General features: G+C 44.6%; 1 protein-coding gene across 2 annotated transcripts in view; it reads left to right on the plus strand.

Annotated features, from left to right (window-relative positions):
• SAE1 (SUMO1 activating enzyme subunit 1) overlaps positions 1-17,344 on the plus strand; it is a 67,956-nt gene that overhangs the window by 8,555 nt on the left and 42,057 nt on the right. For both annotated transcript variants that reach the window (XM_081215699.1, XM_081215700.1), the window contains exons 2-5: positions 3,991-4,102; positions 8,449-8,622; positions 10,841-10,983; positions 12,242-12,341. In XM_081215699.1, the coding sequence (XP_081071825.1) occupies positions 3,991-4,102; positions 8,449-8,622; positions 10,841-10,983; positions 12,242-12,341 (529 nt within the window). The remainder of the gene's footprint in view (positions 1-3,990; positions 4,103-8,448; positions 8,623-10,840; positions 10,984-12,241; positions 12,342-17,344) is intronic.

A 17,344-nucleotide genomic window follows, 5' to 3' on the forward strand; every position in this document is an offset into this window, starting at 1 on the left:
TTTGGGCTGTGTTGGGTCTTGGTTTCTGTGCGAGGGCTTTCTCTAGTTGCGGCGAGCGGGGGCCACTCTTCATCGCGGTGCGCAGGCCTCTCACTGTTGCGGCCTCTTGTTGCAGAGCACAGGCTCCAGATGCGCAGGCTCAGTAGTTGTGGCTCACGGGCCCAGTTGCTCTGCGGCATGTGGGATCTTCCCAGACCAGGGCTCGAACCCGTGCCCCCTGCATTGGCAGGCAGATTCTCAACCACTGCGCCACCAGGGAAGCCCACTCTTGTGGTTTTATAGGTGAGAAATGGTGACTCAGAGTAGGGCTGTGTGGCTGTGAAAGTGGAGGGAAGTGGTGGACGATGCTGCTGTGAATAGCATTGTACATGATTTTTGTGCCCATGTGAGTATTTCTGCAGGATTGATTCCAAGAAGGGAATTGCTGCATTAGAGTCTGAGTAATGATAGCCAGCATTCATTCAATGCTGACTATGTGCCAGGTACTATTTTAAGTGCTTTTCATGTAATTGAGCCATAAATAAGCAGTAATCTCAGGGCCCCTAGAATGGTTAAGGATTAAAAACATAAACATGATATTCAGTGTTGTTGGCAGTTGAATTAAAAAACCTCCCAAGGGACTTCCCTGGTGGTCCAGTGGTTAAGCCTCCAAGCTTCCACTGCAGGAGGCATGGGTTCGATACCTGGTCGGGGAACTAAGATCTCGCATGCTACGAGGCATGGCCACAAAAACAAAACAAAACAAACAAACAGAACCCCAAAACCCTCCCGAGCAGTCAGAGCCTATGGAGCTCTCTAGGATGGAGGGATCCTAGAGAGGCCACGGGCTGCATGTGATTTATGTCAGAGGCATTTATGTGGAGCAGTTGCTTGAAGAGTTTAGAGTGTACTCTCCTGAGTCTGCTGTGATAAGGACTTTTTGAGGAAATGGCATTTGAGTTGGGGTTTGAAGTCTGGAGGAAAGGCTTGACTAGGCAGAGAGAGGAAGACAGGGTGCGTTTCAGGTGTGTGGAATGTTGTGATTTAAAGTCTGCAGGTAGGGGACTTCCCTGTTGGTGTAGGGGTTAAGAATCCGCCTGCCAATGCAAGGGACATGGGTACGAGCCCAGGTCCAGGAAGATCCCACGTGCCACAGAGCAACTAAGCCCGTGTGCCACAACTACTGAGCCTGCGCTCTAGAGCCCACAGGCCACAACTACTGAGCCCGTGCACCACAACTACTGAGCCTGCATGCCACAACTACTGAAGCCTAGAGCCTGCGCTCTGCAACAACAGAAGCCACCACAATGAGAAGCCTGCGCACTGCAATGAAGAGTAGCCCCCGCTCGCTGCAACTAGAGAAAGCCTGTGCACAGCAGCGAAGACCCAACGCAGCTAAAAATGAATGAATGAATGAATGAATAGCTTCTCTTGTTCCTGCACTGATTCTCGATGCTAGCAGATTTGGGATTTCCTTCAGTGATATGATCAAAGGGTAAAATGGTCATATTTCAGTGGAATTGTCACTTGAAAGGCTCCTGTCAGCTAGGCTATGGTTGGCAGTGGAAGGGCCGTGTAGAAAAAAGCAATAATGGAGAAGCTGAGCCCCAGACATATTCCTGTGTCAATGTTCTCTCCCTCCCCACCACGCCCCGCCATTTTACCCTTTGGTCATATCACTGAAGGAAATCCCAAATCTGCTAGCATTGAGAATCAGTGCAGGAACAAGAGAAGCCCGTGTCCCGCAACAAAGAGTAGCCCCTGCTCACTGCAACTAGAGAAGGCCCGCGTGCAACAACGCAGACCCAACACAGCCAAAAATGAAAAAAAAAAAGAATCAGTGCAGGAACAAGAGAAGCCCGTGTCCCGCAACAAAGAGTAGCCCCTGCTCACTGCAACTAGAGAAGGCCCGCGTGCAACAACGCAGACCCAACACAGCCAAAAATTAAAAAAAAAAAAGAATCAGTGCAGGACTCGATTTTATCAGCCATCATTCCCATTAAAGACTTCTAGCCTAATGACATGCAAGTGTCCATGATTATTAGAACCATTTTTGGAAAAGAGTTTCTGCATGTTCTCCTTAGTAGTGGTACTTGAGGAGAATGGACTCATTTCATAAATTAGGAGCAAACTCATTGGTCAGCAGAACTTGAATTTAGATGAGACTGTTCTTAGTTCTTACTAATGCTTTTCAGTGTGAATAATCATACATTTGCTGCAAAAATATTAATGAGTTTGATTACAGGGTGCTGCCTAAGATCCTGATGGGGTTTTTCATGATATATGATGCAAACTCTTTATTTCTTTTTTTTTTTTTCTTCTTCTTTTGGCCTACTGCGTGGCTTGTGGGATCTTAGTTCCCCAACCAGGGATTGAATCCAGGCCCTCAGCAGTGAAAGCACGGAGTCCTAACCACTGGACCCCAAGGGAATTCCCTTTATTTCCTTTTTCACATATGAAAAATTCTGATTCTGAAACACTTCTGGTTCAAGGGATTTCGAATAAGGTATTGTGGACCTATACTGCCTTCTGCTGACCTCAGAGTTAAGTCCAGACTTCTCTGACTACCTTTTTTTAAAAAAATTTATTTATTTTATTTATTTATTTTTGGCTGCATTGGGTCTTCCTTGCTGTGTGTGGGCTTTCTCTAGTTGCTGTGCATGGGCTGCTCTTCGTTGCAGTGCACGGGCTTCTCATTGCGGTGGCTTCTCTTGTTGCGGAGCATGGGCACTAGGTGCGCGGGCTTCAGTAGTTGTGGCACGTGGGCTCTAGAGCGCAGGCTCAGTAGTTGTGGTGCACGGGCTTAGTTGCTCCGCGGCATGTGGGATCTTCTCGGACCAGGGCTTGAACCCGTGTCTGCTGCGTTGGCAGGCGGATTCCCAACCACTGCGCCACCAGGGTAGCCCTACCCTTTTTTTTTAAAGCCCCATCTTCTGTCGCTCTGCAGGCTCGGAATGAGCTAAACACTTCCCAGATGCGCCCTGTTGCGTGCCACCTTGTGTGTTATAGCTTAAATAGTACCCCTTCTCCCCTTCCCTTCTGCTGTCACACTAGTCCAAGCCATCATCCTCTCACCTTAACTGTGACACTCTTCCCCTTCCAACCGCAAACCCGCCCCCACCCCATGGCTTTCCATCATGTTTAGAATAAAATCCAGAATCCCGACTGTAAGAGCCTTCATGATGTGGCCCCTGACTCTGTCTACAGCCTCATCTACCATTCTTCCCCTTTTTTAAGATTTTTTTGATGTGGACCATTTTAAAAGTCTTTATTGAATTTGTTACATTATTGCTTCTGTTTTATGTTTTGGTGTTTTGGCGGGGAGGCATGTGGGATCTTAGTTGCCTGACCAGGGATCAAACCCCGCACCCCCTGCATTGGAAGGTGAAGTCTTAACCCCTGGAACACCAGGGAAGTCCCCCATTCTTCCCTTTGCTCACTGCTCTTCAGCTGCTCTGTCTGCCTTCCTGCTCCTGGAATATGCCAAGCACTCCTCTGCTTCAGGGCTTTTGCACTTGCTTTTTTCTCTACCTGGACTGTTCTCCCAAGTATCTGTATATATGTCCTTCATTTCATTTTGATTTTTGCTCAGCACCTCTGTGGAAAGGCCTTCACGATCAGTCTGACTAAAGTCACGTCCTCCATCATTCCCGATCCATGCCATGCTTGATTTTCTTCACTTTTTGAGATATTATATATCTCTATTTGTTTGTCTGTCTCTACAAAATACAAGCTCTGAGGGCAGGAATTGTGTCTGTTTATTCACTGCTGTATTTCCACACCTTGGAGGGGGGCCTGGCATAATAGGTGCTCAATAAATATGTGTTGAATGAATGGTTCTCAGCAGGGTAGATTGGAGCCTGTCTCTTTTTCAAGATTTGAGGCCTGGATGCTTAAGTGCAGTTAATGAAATCCAAGATCATTTCCCTGTTTTTGTCTTGTTTTGTTCTTCAATGATTCGGGGAGCTTCCACTGTCCTCTTTCATCCCGTTGACAATATCTGCCTTGTAGGCTGCGGGCCTCCCGGGTGCTTCTTGTTGGCATGAAGGGACTCGGGGCTGAAATTGCCAAGAATCTCATCCTGGCTGGAGTGAAAGGACTGACCATGCTGGATCACGAGCAGGTGAGATGTTCCGCTGCCTTATCACTCTCCTTCGCCATCTCCCCTCTTTGGTATAAACACGTGGAGATTTCGTGCCTTCCTACTTGCCCCTTCTGGGCTGTGAAAGAGGAGGGCTGGCGTCAGTGGCACTGTAGCCCTTGGAGACGGACAGCGCCAGCACCGGGTTTGAACTCAGCTCCACCATGTCCTACGTGGTCAACCAGTGGAGGCTCTCGTCTCCTCGAGGACCTTGCCCGTCTGTAAAGTGGAGTTAGCATCTCCCTTGGAGGGTGATTGTGAGGAGTGGAGGAATGCTCTTCCAGTTTGTACCTTTAAATCGCCCGAGTCACTCATTTAAAATGCAGAATTGCCCTGGGGCTTTGTTTTGGTGTAGCTTTCACCCCTAATGAGTCTACCTTACAAAGTCTGAGATAAGGCTCAGGAGTATATACATTTAAAAGGTGTCTCAGAAGAAAACAGACGTATCTCAGGAGATCTTGATGGAGATGCTTCACAGGCATTACCTTGGGAAATGCTGGATCAGAGAGAATGTGTATGGACCACTTAATGTAGTGCCTGCATGTAATAAGCATCCAATAGTTAATTATATGATAAAATGTTATTTAATTGATAATAGAACCATAGTGCCCAACCCCTATGTAGCTTTCTCTGACCTATCTTTTCTCCAAAGTGAAAATAACTGCTGCTTTGTCTACATTCTCATGCCTCAATGACATTTTGGGTTTCTTTTATAGAAAATTTCAAATATATACAGAAGTAGAATAATATTTGACACCTCACCGACTTGGCTTCTACAGATACCAGTGTTTTGTTGATCTTTTTATTTATCTTTTCCCCTGTAGTTTTTGGGACAGCTTTTTAAAGCAAATTCCAGAAATCATGTATTTTTTCAGTTAAAATATTTCAAAAATTGTGTTGTCACATGATATTATTTGTGTCTTTTTTTCCTTTTAGGCAATGAACAGGGGTCCTGTCTCATGCTAAGTAACTAGCACACACAGTGTGAGGTATAGGCTCTGTAGACAAAAGTAAATGTTAATGAAATTTTTAAAAGCTCACCTTATTTGGAGTTTCAGGAGAAAATAATATCTAGAATTTTTGTTGTTTTAATTCTCCTGCAATACGAAGAGACAGATAGGTTGGCTCACTTAATATCACAGTCACAAATTGATTTTTGACTTGAATTCAAAACTTTCTAAGGAAAGAAAATGCCTGCAAGCAAGCTGCCAGATAATTAACTAACCCTCCCAGCTTTGACATCCCCCTGTCCACCAGCCACAGTGCCCCCTAGTGGCAGGAACACCCCATCCAGGGGAAGAATTTGTTTGCCTGTGTAGAGAGGGTAAGAGTGGAGACCCAAGGAGGTTCCAAAGGTTCCAAGGTTCCAAAACCTGGAGGCCGTTGGTGTGGAGAAACGAAACCACATGGGATGGTAGTTTCCTCATTTGTTTGGGAAGTCTGAGAATGGGGACGAGAGAACACCGAGGCCGTGTGATGTGGTTCTCTCACTGCCTCAGCACTGGCACGAATGCCACCCAGAGTTGGAGTCAGCCGTTGCCTCTTCAGTTTAAAGACTGATAGTGCCTTCTACTTGCCTTCCGCTGTAAGGCCTGACTCCTCTGACTGGTTTTCAAAGCCTGACACAGTGGTTCTCAGTTCCATCTGTGCTTTAGAATATTTGGGGAGTTATTTAAAAATAAAAGTTCTCCAGGTGAGTCTAAAAGGCAGGGAGGGTTGAGAACCACTGGCTTCATATAACCTGGTCCCAGTCAACTTACCCAGCCTGACTCCCATCTCATAGATTTCACAGTTCGTGAACACCCTCTCTGGTGGTTCTGCCTTTTGTAGTTTGCTTGTGCTTTTGTCCCTGACTAGGAACGTCCCAGGAAGATGGTGCTGCATTTTGCAGAAGCTTTGGAATCATGAAGGCTTGGGCTCAAATCACACCTTCTGAAGCTGGGAAAGGGAATTAACCTCACAGAGACTTAGCTTGTTCATCTATAAATTGAAGATGCTAATTCCTGCCCCTTAGAGTTTTTCATTTCGTTTATGTCAGCAAGCATCCAAGAGCACCTGCTGCCTACCCTGAAGTAGTCTAGGTACTGGCGATAGAAAAATGCACAAGATTTGCTTCCCATCCTCAATTTTTTTCCAGAAACCAGAGCACGCTGCCTGACTCAGGTTGTGGCATGCAGACATGAGAGAGACTTCCAGGAGTGCTGAGCTGAGTCTTAAAAAACAAGCAGAGGTTTTTCAGGGTTTGAGGAGCTGTGTTTTAGGCAGGGGACATTAGCACAAGACAGCGTGGTAGAAATCAAATATAACAGTTTGGTGTTTTTAGAGTGTGAAGCCCGCAGTGCTGGGGGTGTTGCAGATTGCAGGTGAGGTCCAAGTCACGAAGGGCCAGCTGGTAAGCTCTGCTGTAAACTTACTTAATTCTCTAGGTGGTAAGGAGTCATTGAAGAGTTTCAGATGGGTGAGGGTTGACTGCAGCTTTGGGCTTTCTGTAGATCACTAATACTGTGTAGACTGTGGTTGGCACAAGATATGGGGCAGAAGACTACTTAGAAGGCTGCTTTAATGGTTTAAGTGAGAGATGAAAAGGGTCTGTGGAATGACAGTGGGGATAGAGATGGCGAGAAGCACCGAGAGGTGAGAGATGCTTCAGTGGTATAGTCAGTAGGATTCTATATGGGAAAGCAAGGAGGAAGTACAACAGCTGACACTTACTGTAAGTGCTGGACGCTGTTCTAGGAGCTGTAGTTGTAGCATCTCATTTAGGCCTCAAAACAACTCTGACATGTAGGGATTATCATTCCTGCTTTACACATAAGAAGAAGGAGGGAAAGGAAGTGAAGTATTGGCCCACCCAAGGTCACAGCAGTTAGTGGTACCACCAGGACCCATGCAGTCCGACTCCTGGCAGAGGCCATGCACTTAGCCACATCACCTGGTGCCTGCTATCAAGGAAATGTAGAGGATAGGCAGACCAGGTTTCTGACTCTGGTGACTGGATGCGTCAGAGATGTCTCTGTTTGTTAACAGAGACAGCAAACATAGGAATTGGATTATGATTGGCCCATGGGATCTCCAGGAGGAACTTTCTGGTGGGCAGTTTAGTATAAGACTCAGATGGATCAGGAAGCAATCTGTACCAGTAAGAGCAATTTGAGAAATAACAGCAGATTTTGGTAGAAACTGTAAGGCGTGGATGGAGTTGGTTTATGGAGCTATATAGAGTGAAAAGATGAATGATTCCGAGGTGGAATCCTGAGAACAGCTGCACCTAAGAGGGCCCATATAGAAACTGGAATGTCCAGCGGGGGAGGAGAGCCGGGAGCTGTGAGGCCAAGGAGTGGGGCACAGGTAGTACCGACTCCCCTGGTGGAGTGATTAGTAGTGCATCACTTTTAGTACCATCCTCATTTTACATGTGATTCCCTCATACTCAAGGTCACACATTTAGGTGGTTGAGCCAGGATTCAAATCACAAGTGTGAATCCAACCTGAATTATCCCAGAGCATGGCTTTTAACCGCTATGATGTACGATCTCTCTGTGTGTGGTGAGATCCCTGGGATGGGATGGGATGGGATGGGTCAAGCATACTGTTAGAGGGCTGGCCTTGAACGGGAGGAGGACCAGCTCATTTGCTTGGAGGGAAGATAGTAAGGGAGAGTGTATACTGTGGGTAGTTGGCAGGAGAGGAGGATTACTTCTGTTGAACCCAGTCTTGGTGAATGTGGCGGGGTCATACATGGAGATTCATGATTAAATTAGATGTTTGATGTGTGAAGAAATGCATTTTGAACAGTGGAATCTGTAATCCTACTGGTGGCTGTCAGGTGACTATGTTATCTGTCTTTGAGGCTCTCTTCTGCTGACGTCCAGCCTTATGAGTGAAATTATCCCTCCTTGTGTTGGTCTGATTTTAAACCACCTGTAGGCAGGGACTACATCCTTTAAATTACCTATGTCTCTCTCTGATTGCTTAGAATTGGGCACATGGTAGGGATTTGGTCAACTCTTAGCACTGATGATTATGTCATTTTGTTAGTTAAAAATTTACTTAAGCAAGCATGGACTTCTTTTGTTTAGAGTGAATTTTCATTATAAACACAAGGGGGTGCTCTTTAACCATCAGTGCCCAGTTTAAAAAAAAAAAAAGTTCAATGTCTATTTTAAAGCCTCAGAAGGAAAGAGTATAGGGAGTCTGCATTGGGCAGATTCCTATAGGAGCAGTAGTACTACAATTAGATGGTAGATATTTTAGTTATTCTTTAAAATGGAAAAGTTTATTTGTTTTTCCTCCCAAATTCAAGTATTAAAAAAAAAAATTATTCTTAGGTATCTCCAGAAGACCCCGGAGCCCAGTTCCTGATCCGAACTGGGTCTGTTGGCCGAAACAGGGCCGAAGCCTCTTTGGAGCGCGCACAGAATCTCAACCCCATGGTGGATGTGAAAGTGGACATTGAGAATATAGAAAAAAAACCTGAGTCGTTTTTCACCCAATTTGATGCTGTAAGTTTCATAGAGCATGTAAAAGCTGCTTCAGGAATTCAGCAAATTAAAACACTAGTTGTATGTATACTAGGTACACTGGAGCATTAGAATCTCAAATCTGAGCTTTTCCCCAAGTAAGTTTTTAAGCTGTTCCATTCTTTAGTTTTAATATATTGCCCTAGTAGATTGAAGTCTTATATTGCCTTAGTGTATGTGACTTATTAGTGTATTGCCTTAGTATGCTGAGTGTGTTGGTAGGCAGATCCAGTCTGTTGAATCTGCTCTAGCTGCTTGTGAGTTGCTGCCTTTTGGTTTCTTCTTTGGGCATATTTTTCCCAAGACCAGGGTGTTTTTTTTTGTTTTTTTTTTTTAAGACCAGGTTTTATCATTGGTGTTTTGTCTTCCTTCCAGAATTTTTGCACATAGCTTCTATACATTTTATTGCAAATGTTTTCTTCTGAAAACTTAACAAGTTGGTGAATTTCTGTAGCAGAGTCTTTTTTTTGTTGTTAGAAATACCAAACTACAGCTTGCGTTTTGTCTTTAAAAAGAGCACACCTGATCTTGGTCTGTCTCTGTCTCTTTCTTGCACACAGCCACTTTGACCATGTTGCCATGGATAACTAGACAAAATCACTGTAGTCTTCAGCCAAACGAGGCATATCCAGCCTCATTTGATTTCACTGCCAAATCTTTACAGAGGTGAAAGGATAAGTTAAATTCTGTTTCAGTGTCTGTGACCTTTCAGACATGGCTCCCGGTACCCTGGAAAAGCTTAACAAATGTTGGATAACCGTGCAATAGTCACAGATGATCTACTTGTTTTTTAAATGAAGGGCCCATTATGTGAGAGGTTAGAATTTGGGCTTGGTAGTTTTCTTTTTCACACTGTTGTATTTCATATGTGCGTCTGTTCAAATGTGGGCTTGGAATGATGGATCATCTGTGCATTTTGTCCCTTAAAAATTTTTTTTTATTCTATTTTGTAAGCCTAGGTATTGGAACATTTTCCATTTGGACATAAGTCATCTCTTCATTTCTTTATCCGTAGTAACCACATTTGGTTTACTCTAGGTGTCCTTTGAACTTCTAGCAACTAGAAGCTTTGTTAGAACTGAAGCATGGGGCTGTTGCTTGTATAACGCATGTGCACAGGGCAGGCGTGACTTCCTCATATTTGAGCCACGTTTGACTGGTCTTCATAGGTTTTCACGCTCAGTTTTGACTGCAGGGCTCCATTCGGTTAGTTGATTGCATGTTCAGCTGCACCTGTCTTATCTTTTAGATTTGACTTTTCCTCGGGTGACTGCATCCTTTGAACGGCAGCAGAGACACACGTTGCTCTGTGAGCGTTATTTCAAAATTCAGGCTGCCAGACAACAGCAAGAGGTTTATCAAACGAAAATCCTTTTGTAATTTCTCCTCCAACTTTCTATGTTCAGAAGAAAACATGTGCAATTTAGAAGTTGTCTTCTTGGCCCTGATCACAAAGCTCCTCCCGAAAGGTCGTGTTCTGTGCAGTAAAACTTAGCCATTTCTAATACCTCAACTTACTGGAACACAACTTAGAGGCCTCAGAGCAACATTGATAATTCCACTGAGTGAATCACCGGTCTCATTGTCTAAGTCTGAATTGGAGGTCACTTGGGCTGTAACCTTTTCTTTTGTCCTTAAATTCAGATAAAGTTTCACATCGAAAACTGTGGAAAAATAATCTCAACAGGACTTGTTTATTTTCTTTATCTTAACATATCAGTCAAAAGAAGGGGGGAAAATGCCCTTGTATTTAAACATGACCTTTGGGTAAATTTAAAAAACTGGTTTTGTTTCTTGCTGTAGCTTATTCAGATATTAATAGGTTTAATGATTTAGAAATAACTTCCTCTAAGTTATATTACTGTCTTTTCCTTTTCCTGAAAACTGTGAAATGTGGTTTATATATGTTCATGGTTTAGGGGAAATAAATTCATCGAGTGCCTTTTACTTAATAGCTAAACACGTTTCATTTTGGTTGCAGAAGGTGAAGTGACCGTCTCATGATTTACATTTTCTACACACTGAAACCTGCAACTTTTCTTTTGTCTTCTAACCATAGCATCCAAAGAACCTGTTGTACCAGTTTGAAACTGGCTTTAGCCATGCCCAGAGAGACTGTTCATTAAGGTGTATTTAGACATCAGGGCGGTGATTCACAGTCTGCACAACTCACACCCAACCACTTTCATTCTTTCTGCAGGTATGTCTGACTTGCTGCTCCAGGGATATCATAGTTAAAGTTGACCAGATCTGTCACAAAAATAGCATCAAGTTCTTTACGGGAGATGTTTTTGGCTACCACGGATACACGTTTGCCAATCTCGGAGAGCATGAATTTGTAGAGTAAGTCTGGGGAGAGGAGGAGAGAACATAAAACCTTTTCAAAATGTAGTTCTATTTACTGGTAGGAAATGAACCATTTAAGGAAAGTATTTAACTATAATACTTAGAACTTTGGGAAACCAATTCATTAACAGCTTACTGAATATATAGATTCTGTGCTCAGAATTATAGGAGATGTGGCCCCTGCCTTCCAAATTGATGGTCTCCTCTAGAGCATGAGGAAAGCAGTTCTAAGGCGATGGAAATACCATGTGGGTATCTGATCAGTTTGGACTTCAGGTGGTGAAGCCACACTTTCTATTCAGGAAGAACCCGCTCGGATTGTAAACATTTGTTCCCCAGCTGGGGCTTGCGTGTATTCAGGTTGAGAGATGGTAAAATGAGGACTAGTTAGATGGGCAACTCTGTGGGCACACTCAGCCGGAGTCTACCTTGGAAAAGCTGCAAGGTCTAGAGACTGCTCTGGTGGAACAAACAGACTGCCTCTCATTTTGAACATCGAGGTTACAGACCATGGTGATTCCCACATAATGAAACCTGTAGTGTTTTGAACTTGTAGCTTCTAGATGAAAGATGGCAGATGATACCAGTACTGTAAAACTACAAGAGTTGGTTTTGGGGCTGTAACTTTTGACCACCACCCTTGCCGATGAGACGTAAAGAGAGACCCTGTGTGGTAGGTGAAGCCTCCTATCAAGAGTCAAGAACTGCTTTCTTTTGTTCAGCTTCTTAGGCAAGTCACTGAACTTTGTCCAGTCTGCAAGTTTCTTGCCTGTAAAGTCGAGATGGGGGAAGGACAAACATGTTCAAAATCTCTTGTATCTCTTACGTTTTATGGCTTTAAGAAAATCTAGTTCTTTGGGCACCTTATAAATGGATAAAGAAGTCACAGTAGAGAAAAGAAGGCCAGATTATTTTAATGTGAGCTCCCCATGGCAGAGAGGAGGAACTGAGTTCAACTCTTTATTTCATGATTCAGGTGGAACATTTACAAAGTTTATTGAGAGTATACTATGTGCTAGGCAGTGTGCTAAGCAATTTGTTATTTCTCTTCTAATAATTCTTCAGGGATTATTATTCCCACATAGCAGGTAAGTGAGGCATCAGGTAATCAGTGGCCGGGCTGGGATTTGAGCCAGATCTGTATGAGCTTTTGCTCTTAACCACCATCCCATTCAGTGAGCCACTGATGCTCCTTTTGTTCTCATGGCATGATTCATAGGGTAGAACTCGATTCCCTCCCCTTGTCACCCTCTAGGGAGAAAACCAAAGTTGCCAAAGTTAGTCAAGGAGTAGAAGATGGACCTGATACCAAGAGAGCCAAACTTGATTCATCTGAGACAACCATGGTCAAAAAGGTATGTGGAGGATGTGGAGGAGAGGGGTGGTGTCAAGGGTCAGAAGCCCTGGGGCCTTGGAGGCTACGGGCCATAACCATTGCCAGCAAGGGAAGCAAGCATGTAGTCCTGAAGGGGGGAGTCTGGACAGACCATTTAAAGGGGCAGCTGTGCTTGGTGCCAGCCGGCTGTTGCTGTGAGGGAATGTGGACCTAGTGATGTCAGATGTGATTTTTCAAGAGAATGAGAAAGAAAGATTTGTTTCAATATGCTCTGTCCCAGACTTTCTAATACCGGCAACCTTTTTGCATGCTGTTTCCATCCACCCTGTAGAGACTAAAGAGAACATGCCTGCAAGACTTACCTGCTCTGTGGGCCCCAGATTTGCACCTCTGGTGTATGGAGCAGCATCAGAAAGACTGTTTCTGAGCACAGGCCCTTACTCTTATTTATTTTTTTTTAAACTTAGGTCACTTTTATTATTGCTACATCTATTTTTTAAATTATTAATTTATTTATTTGGCTGAGTCAGGTCTTAGTTGTGGCATGCGGGATCTTTTGTTGCGGCACACGGACTTCTCTCTAGTTGTGGCACGTGTGCTCTAGAGCTCAGGCTCAGTAGTTGAGGTGCACGGGCTTAGTTGCCCCGCGGCATGTGGGATCTTATTTTCCCCACCAGGGATGGAACCGCGTCCCCTGCATTGGAAGGCGGATTCTTAACCCCTGGACCGCCAGGGAAGCCCCCACTCTTATACAAATTTTTTGGGTTTTTTTCAGATTGATAGACAATTTAGTAAGGTCCTAAGTGGGCAGGGAGACAGTTTAAATTTGAATTGCTTAATTGCTTTTTTGCTTTTTTAAAATAAAGTTTTTGGTTTTTTCCCACCAAATAACCTTTTAAGAAGAAAGGTCTCAATGTTGACAAGTGTTATCAGATGTGTATATATATATATATATATATATATATATATTTTTTTTTTTAATGTAGTTTACATTAGGGGCTTAGTCTCTACTAGGATTGGTGCTGTAATTCATGTTATAGAAAGAGGAGTGGGAAGGGAATCAGTAGACAGATGATGGTTTTGTAGCTAGTGTTGGAATTTGAGAAGGGAATTCATGCGATGGGGAAAAAAACAAGATGAAGTGGCCAGAATTGGTTTTGTTGAACCGAGAGGAAAGACATGGCCAAGCCCTTATTTACTCTTTGCTTTGTAGATCTAAATGTTGAGAAAGAAAAACAGCTGGTCAGGGCGTCGAGTTAAAACTGCTCTAAAGGGGGATTCTAAGAGTGCAGAAACCACAAAAGAGACTGCAGAAAACCACAAAAGTGGAACTCTTTTGAGTTTCCAGCAAGGCTGCGTTGGAGATTTTCTTTTTCTTGCTCTTTATGTTTGTACTGGAATAGTTTGATGCTGTGAGTGTAATACAGAGGAATTATTAAGCCCTAATTTTAGTGTCTATTCACAGGACCATAATTATCCAGAGTGAACATCGGTGTTTTGGCCAAAACTTGGGTCTTTTTCTTTCTTCCTTTCTTTCTTTTTGAGGCCCAGTCAAGCTTTATCTGAATAGCTCCGTGAGTTTGGTGGGGGGAGATAAATTGTTAACTAAGGGAGGAGTACAAAAGCAGCTTTGTGGGTGCTGTCAATTTATAAATCACACCCTCTTACAAGTGTGACACTTGGCCTTGGTGTGAAGGGTTTTATGGCTTAAGGGCCTTCTCTGATTGAGGCAGGTCTTTCACATTCAAATGGAGAGAGCCCTAGCTTTGTTTGCCCTTCACAGCTGGAAGTTTCCTGGGAGTCAATTCTGATGGTGCCCACTGGGGCAGATCTGGAAACCTCCTTTGGGAGCCACTTTAGCTAGCTATGAGGAGAATGTGGGCAGCCCTGGCAGGCACTCGGCGGCCTTCGCGTACCATTCCTAGGGCTCTTCAGTCACACAGCTCTTTGTGCGGCCTCTTCCTACATGGGGCCCAATTTGAAGGTATCAAAATATTCCCCAGCTGACATTGTTAGTCAGCTGTTGCACTGGGACAATTCAGGCTTGGATTCCAACCCTGAGCCCTTAAGGTTCCAAGGCATTCAGTGCATTCCTGATGACAATCCCTGGGATTCCAAACCTTGTCTTTGTGCGGCCTCACCGCGAGCGGCTGAGCAGGGTCTGGGCCTTGGCTTTGCCACCTTGCAGTAACACGCCGACTCCATTTTGGCAGTGACTACTCCACGATTTCGAAGTTTTCCTCCAATTCAAAAATCCCTTGATTTAGATTCTGCCCTTTCAACTAGTTGGGTTATGCTCAGCATGCAGGATGGGGGTGGGGAAGCAACCACTTCCCGTTTCCTGTGAAAGGCTTCTGGTTAGGGTTCCCTTCCCCTCCCCCTTTTCCTTAGGTTCAACCCAGTGTTGTAAAGCCACTTTTGCTTCAAGGTACACATTGTGCTCCTAAATTAGAAACGTTAAAAAACAAAGAGGAAAAACAAAGCTTGTGGTTTTCACACCGTCTAGGAAGACACTGGCTGGGCCTTTCTAGCACCTGTGCCATCATGATAAATACGGCAGTGGGAAAATGCCCAGCCCAGAGCTAGACATGCAGTAGTAGATTGTTAGCTTCCTTTGGTGCCCAGGAGAAGTGATGAGACACATTTCGTCAGAAACAGGTGTTGGGCGTAGACCAGATGTGGGCTCTAGTATGCAGTAGATAAAGGAGATTGCAGTGGTTTTGGGATGAGGAAGTGACCGGAAGGGCTTCCCAGAGAAAGAATTGTTAGAGTTGGCAGGTGAAGGACAGTCTGCCAAGCACCAAAGCTAGGACCGGCATCCAGTCACAGGAAATAGGGTCAAGAAAAAGCACAGCTGTCAAGACAGAGTGACTCTGGCTTCCCTCACTCCAAGCAGCGAGCCCTTTCTGTATCTGCAAAATGCCTGCTGTGGACAATGCACTGTATTGGGTGCAGGGAAGCAAATTAACCCTCTTGTCTCTGTTTACAGCTGACACTAAAGCCAAGAGAAGTTAAGGAACCCCGCCCAAGATCACACAGCAGTGTAAGAAGGAAGGAATAGGTGGGGAGAGAGCATAGGCAGTGGCGAAGGGCACAGGCGCACCTTACCGCCCACAAGGTGAATCCCCTTGGAGTTTCTAGGATAACTTGAAGTTTTGTGAGGATGGTGGGATGAAATATGTGAACACTGGGATCACTCCAGAAAACTTTAAAAAGCCACCAATGTGCTCCCGTGCTGCTGTTCATATTTCTTTATTGTTAGGGGCCTGCCAGATAGGAGTAGATAGATGCCTGGTGGTGGGTACTCTCCATAATAGCTCTTTAAAGATTAAACATAAAGTAGGATTTGCTTCTGATATGCTAAGAAACTACAGATTTAATTTTACCACTGCTTCTGATGTAGTGGGTGACTAATTTGGGCACTGTAATCCTTTTTTCATGAATTAGTTGTGAAATTCCACAGTTGAGGAGTGATTCATTATTTTGATTTCCCCCTTTCTGAGCAATTTGTTGACAACTCTCTCATCCTCCTCTCACCCCCATCCTTAAAGCAGCATTCCTGATGACTGACTAGTGTAGTTCCTCCTCTTTTCTGTGGCACGTTGATTTGAAACGCTGGTTACACCTCAGATTACTTGTCAGGGTCTCCCTCGTTACAGTTGAAGCTCCATACGGGCTGGGCAGTTCTGTTCACTGCTCTGTTCCTAGTGTGGTGCCCCGCACACTTGTGTTCAGGAGATTTTCTTTTAAATAAATTTATCTATTTATTTTTGGCTGCCTTGGGTCTTCGTTGCTGCACATGGGTTTCCTCTTGTTGCAGCGAGCGGGGGCTACTCTTTTTTTTTTTTTTTTTTGCGGTACGCGGGCCTCTCACTCTTGTGGCCTCTCCCGTTGCGGAGCACAGGCTCCGGATGCGCAGGCTCAGCGGCCATGGCTCACGGGCCCAGCCGCTCCGCGGCACGTGGGATCTTCCCGGACCGGGGCACGAACCCGTGTCCCCTGCATCGGCAGGCGGACTCTCAACCACTGCGCCACCAGGGAAGTCCCCAGGAAATCTTTGTTCAGTGTAGTTGTGGCTGTTCCAGCATCATAATGTGACCCAGCTCTGGAGGAAATTATTGTCATTGTAAAAAGGATTTATTCAGTTCACTTTCTTTGTGATCAAATAAATGGATTAATGTTGTAGTACATCAGTTCTCATAGTTTAGGTTATTTGAGCTGAGCTGAGAGAACAGACTTTTAAAGAAAAGGTTCTTGGCTGGGAATATGTAGAAGTCAGTCATTGGGTTGCCTAGACCAGAACCTGCAGCCCAGAGAGGTTCAAGACTAACTTGTCAGAGAGTCACTTGGTTCGGGGGAGGGGAGCAGGCAGGGAGGTGCAGGGTGCAAATCGCAGAGAATTTGGTGGACTGCTGATAGTAGGTTTTGCAGGTAGGACAGTTGTGGAGTGTGGGGTGGGTGCTGGTGGTGCCTTGTCTCACCTGAGAGAAGTTTCTTGGGCTCTACGGATGAGGAAGAGGAGTCCCTCCCATCATCACAGCACAGTCTGGTCTTGTGTGTATGTGTGTGTGTGAGAGTGAGAGAGAGATATTCAATATACAGAAATCACACGACATCAATGCAAGTTATGGACATAATGGTAAAACAAATACTATCCAACTTAAAAACCAAAACGTCCCCAGTACTGTTGTACCAATCTGGGTGTTCTTTCTCTGTCTTCTCAGGGCTGCTGGTACATTTGTGTGGATTTAATAAGGTATCCAGAAGGGGTGGATATAGCCCTGCTTGGCATGGTGTTTTGTCATGTGTTTGTAAATCTAAACAATGGAATAAAGCTTATTAGGTGGTGTTGTAGGTATAAATTAAAAATGAAATTGAGAGCGATAGAGCTAACCACCATGTACCCACCACCCAGTTTAAAGCATAAAACATGACTGATGTGATCGAGGCCCCCTGGTTATCGCTCGCCAGCATGAGTAACTACTGTCCTCAGTTGTGGTTCTTATTCTGGGCATTTCTTCT

The sequence above is a fragment of the Mesoplodon bidens genome (genome assembly GCF_964165515.1).
Source record: "Mesoplodon bidens genome assembly, chromosome: 18".
NCBI classification, from domain to species: Eukaryota; Metazoa; Chordata; class Mammalia; order Artiodactyla; family Ziphiidae; genus Mesoplodon; species Mesoplodon bidens.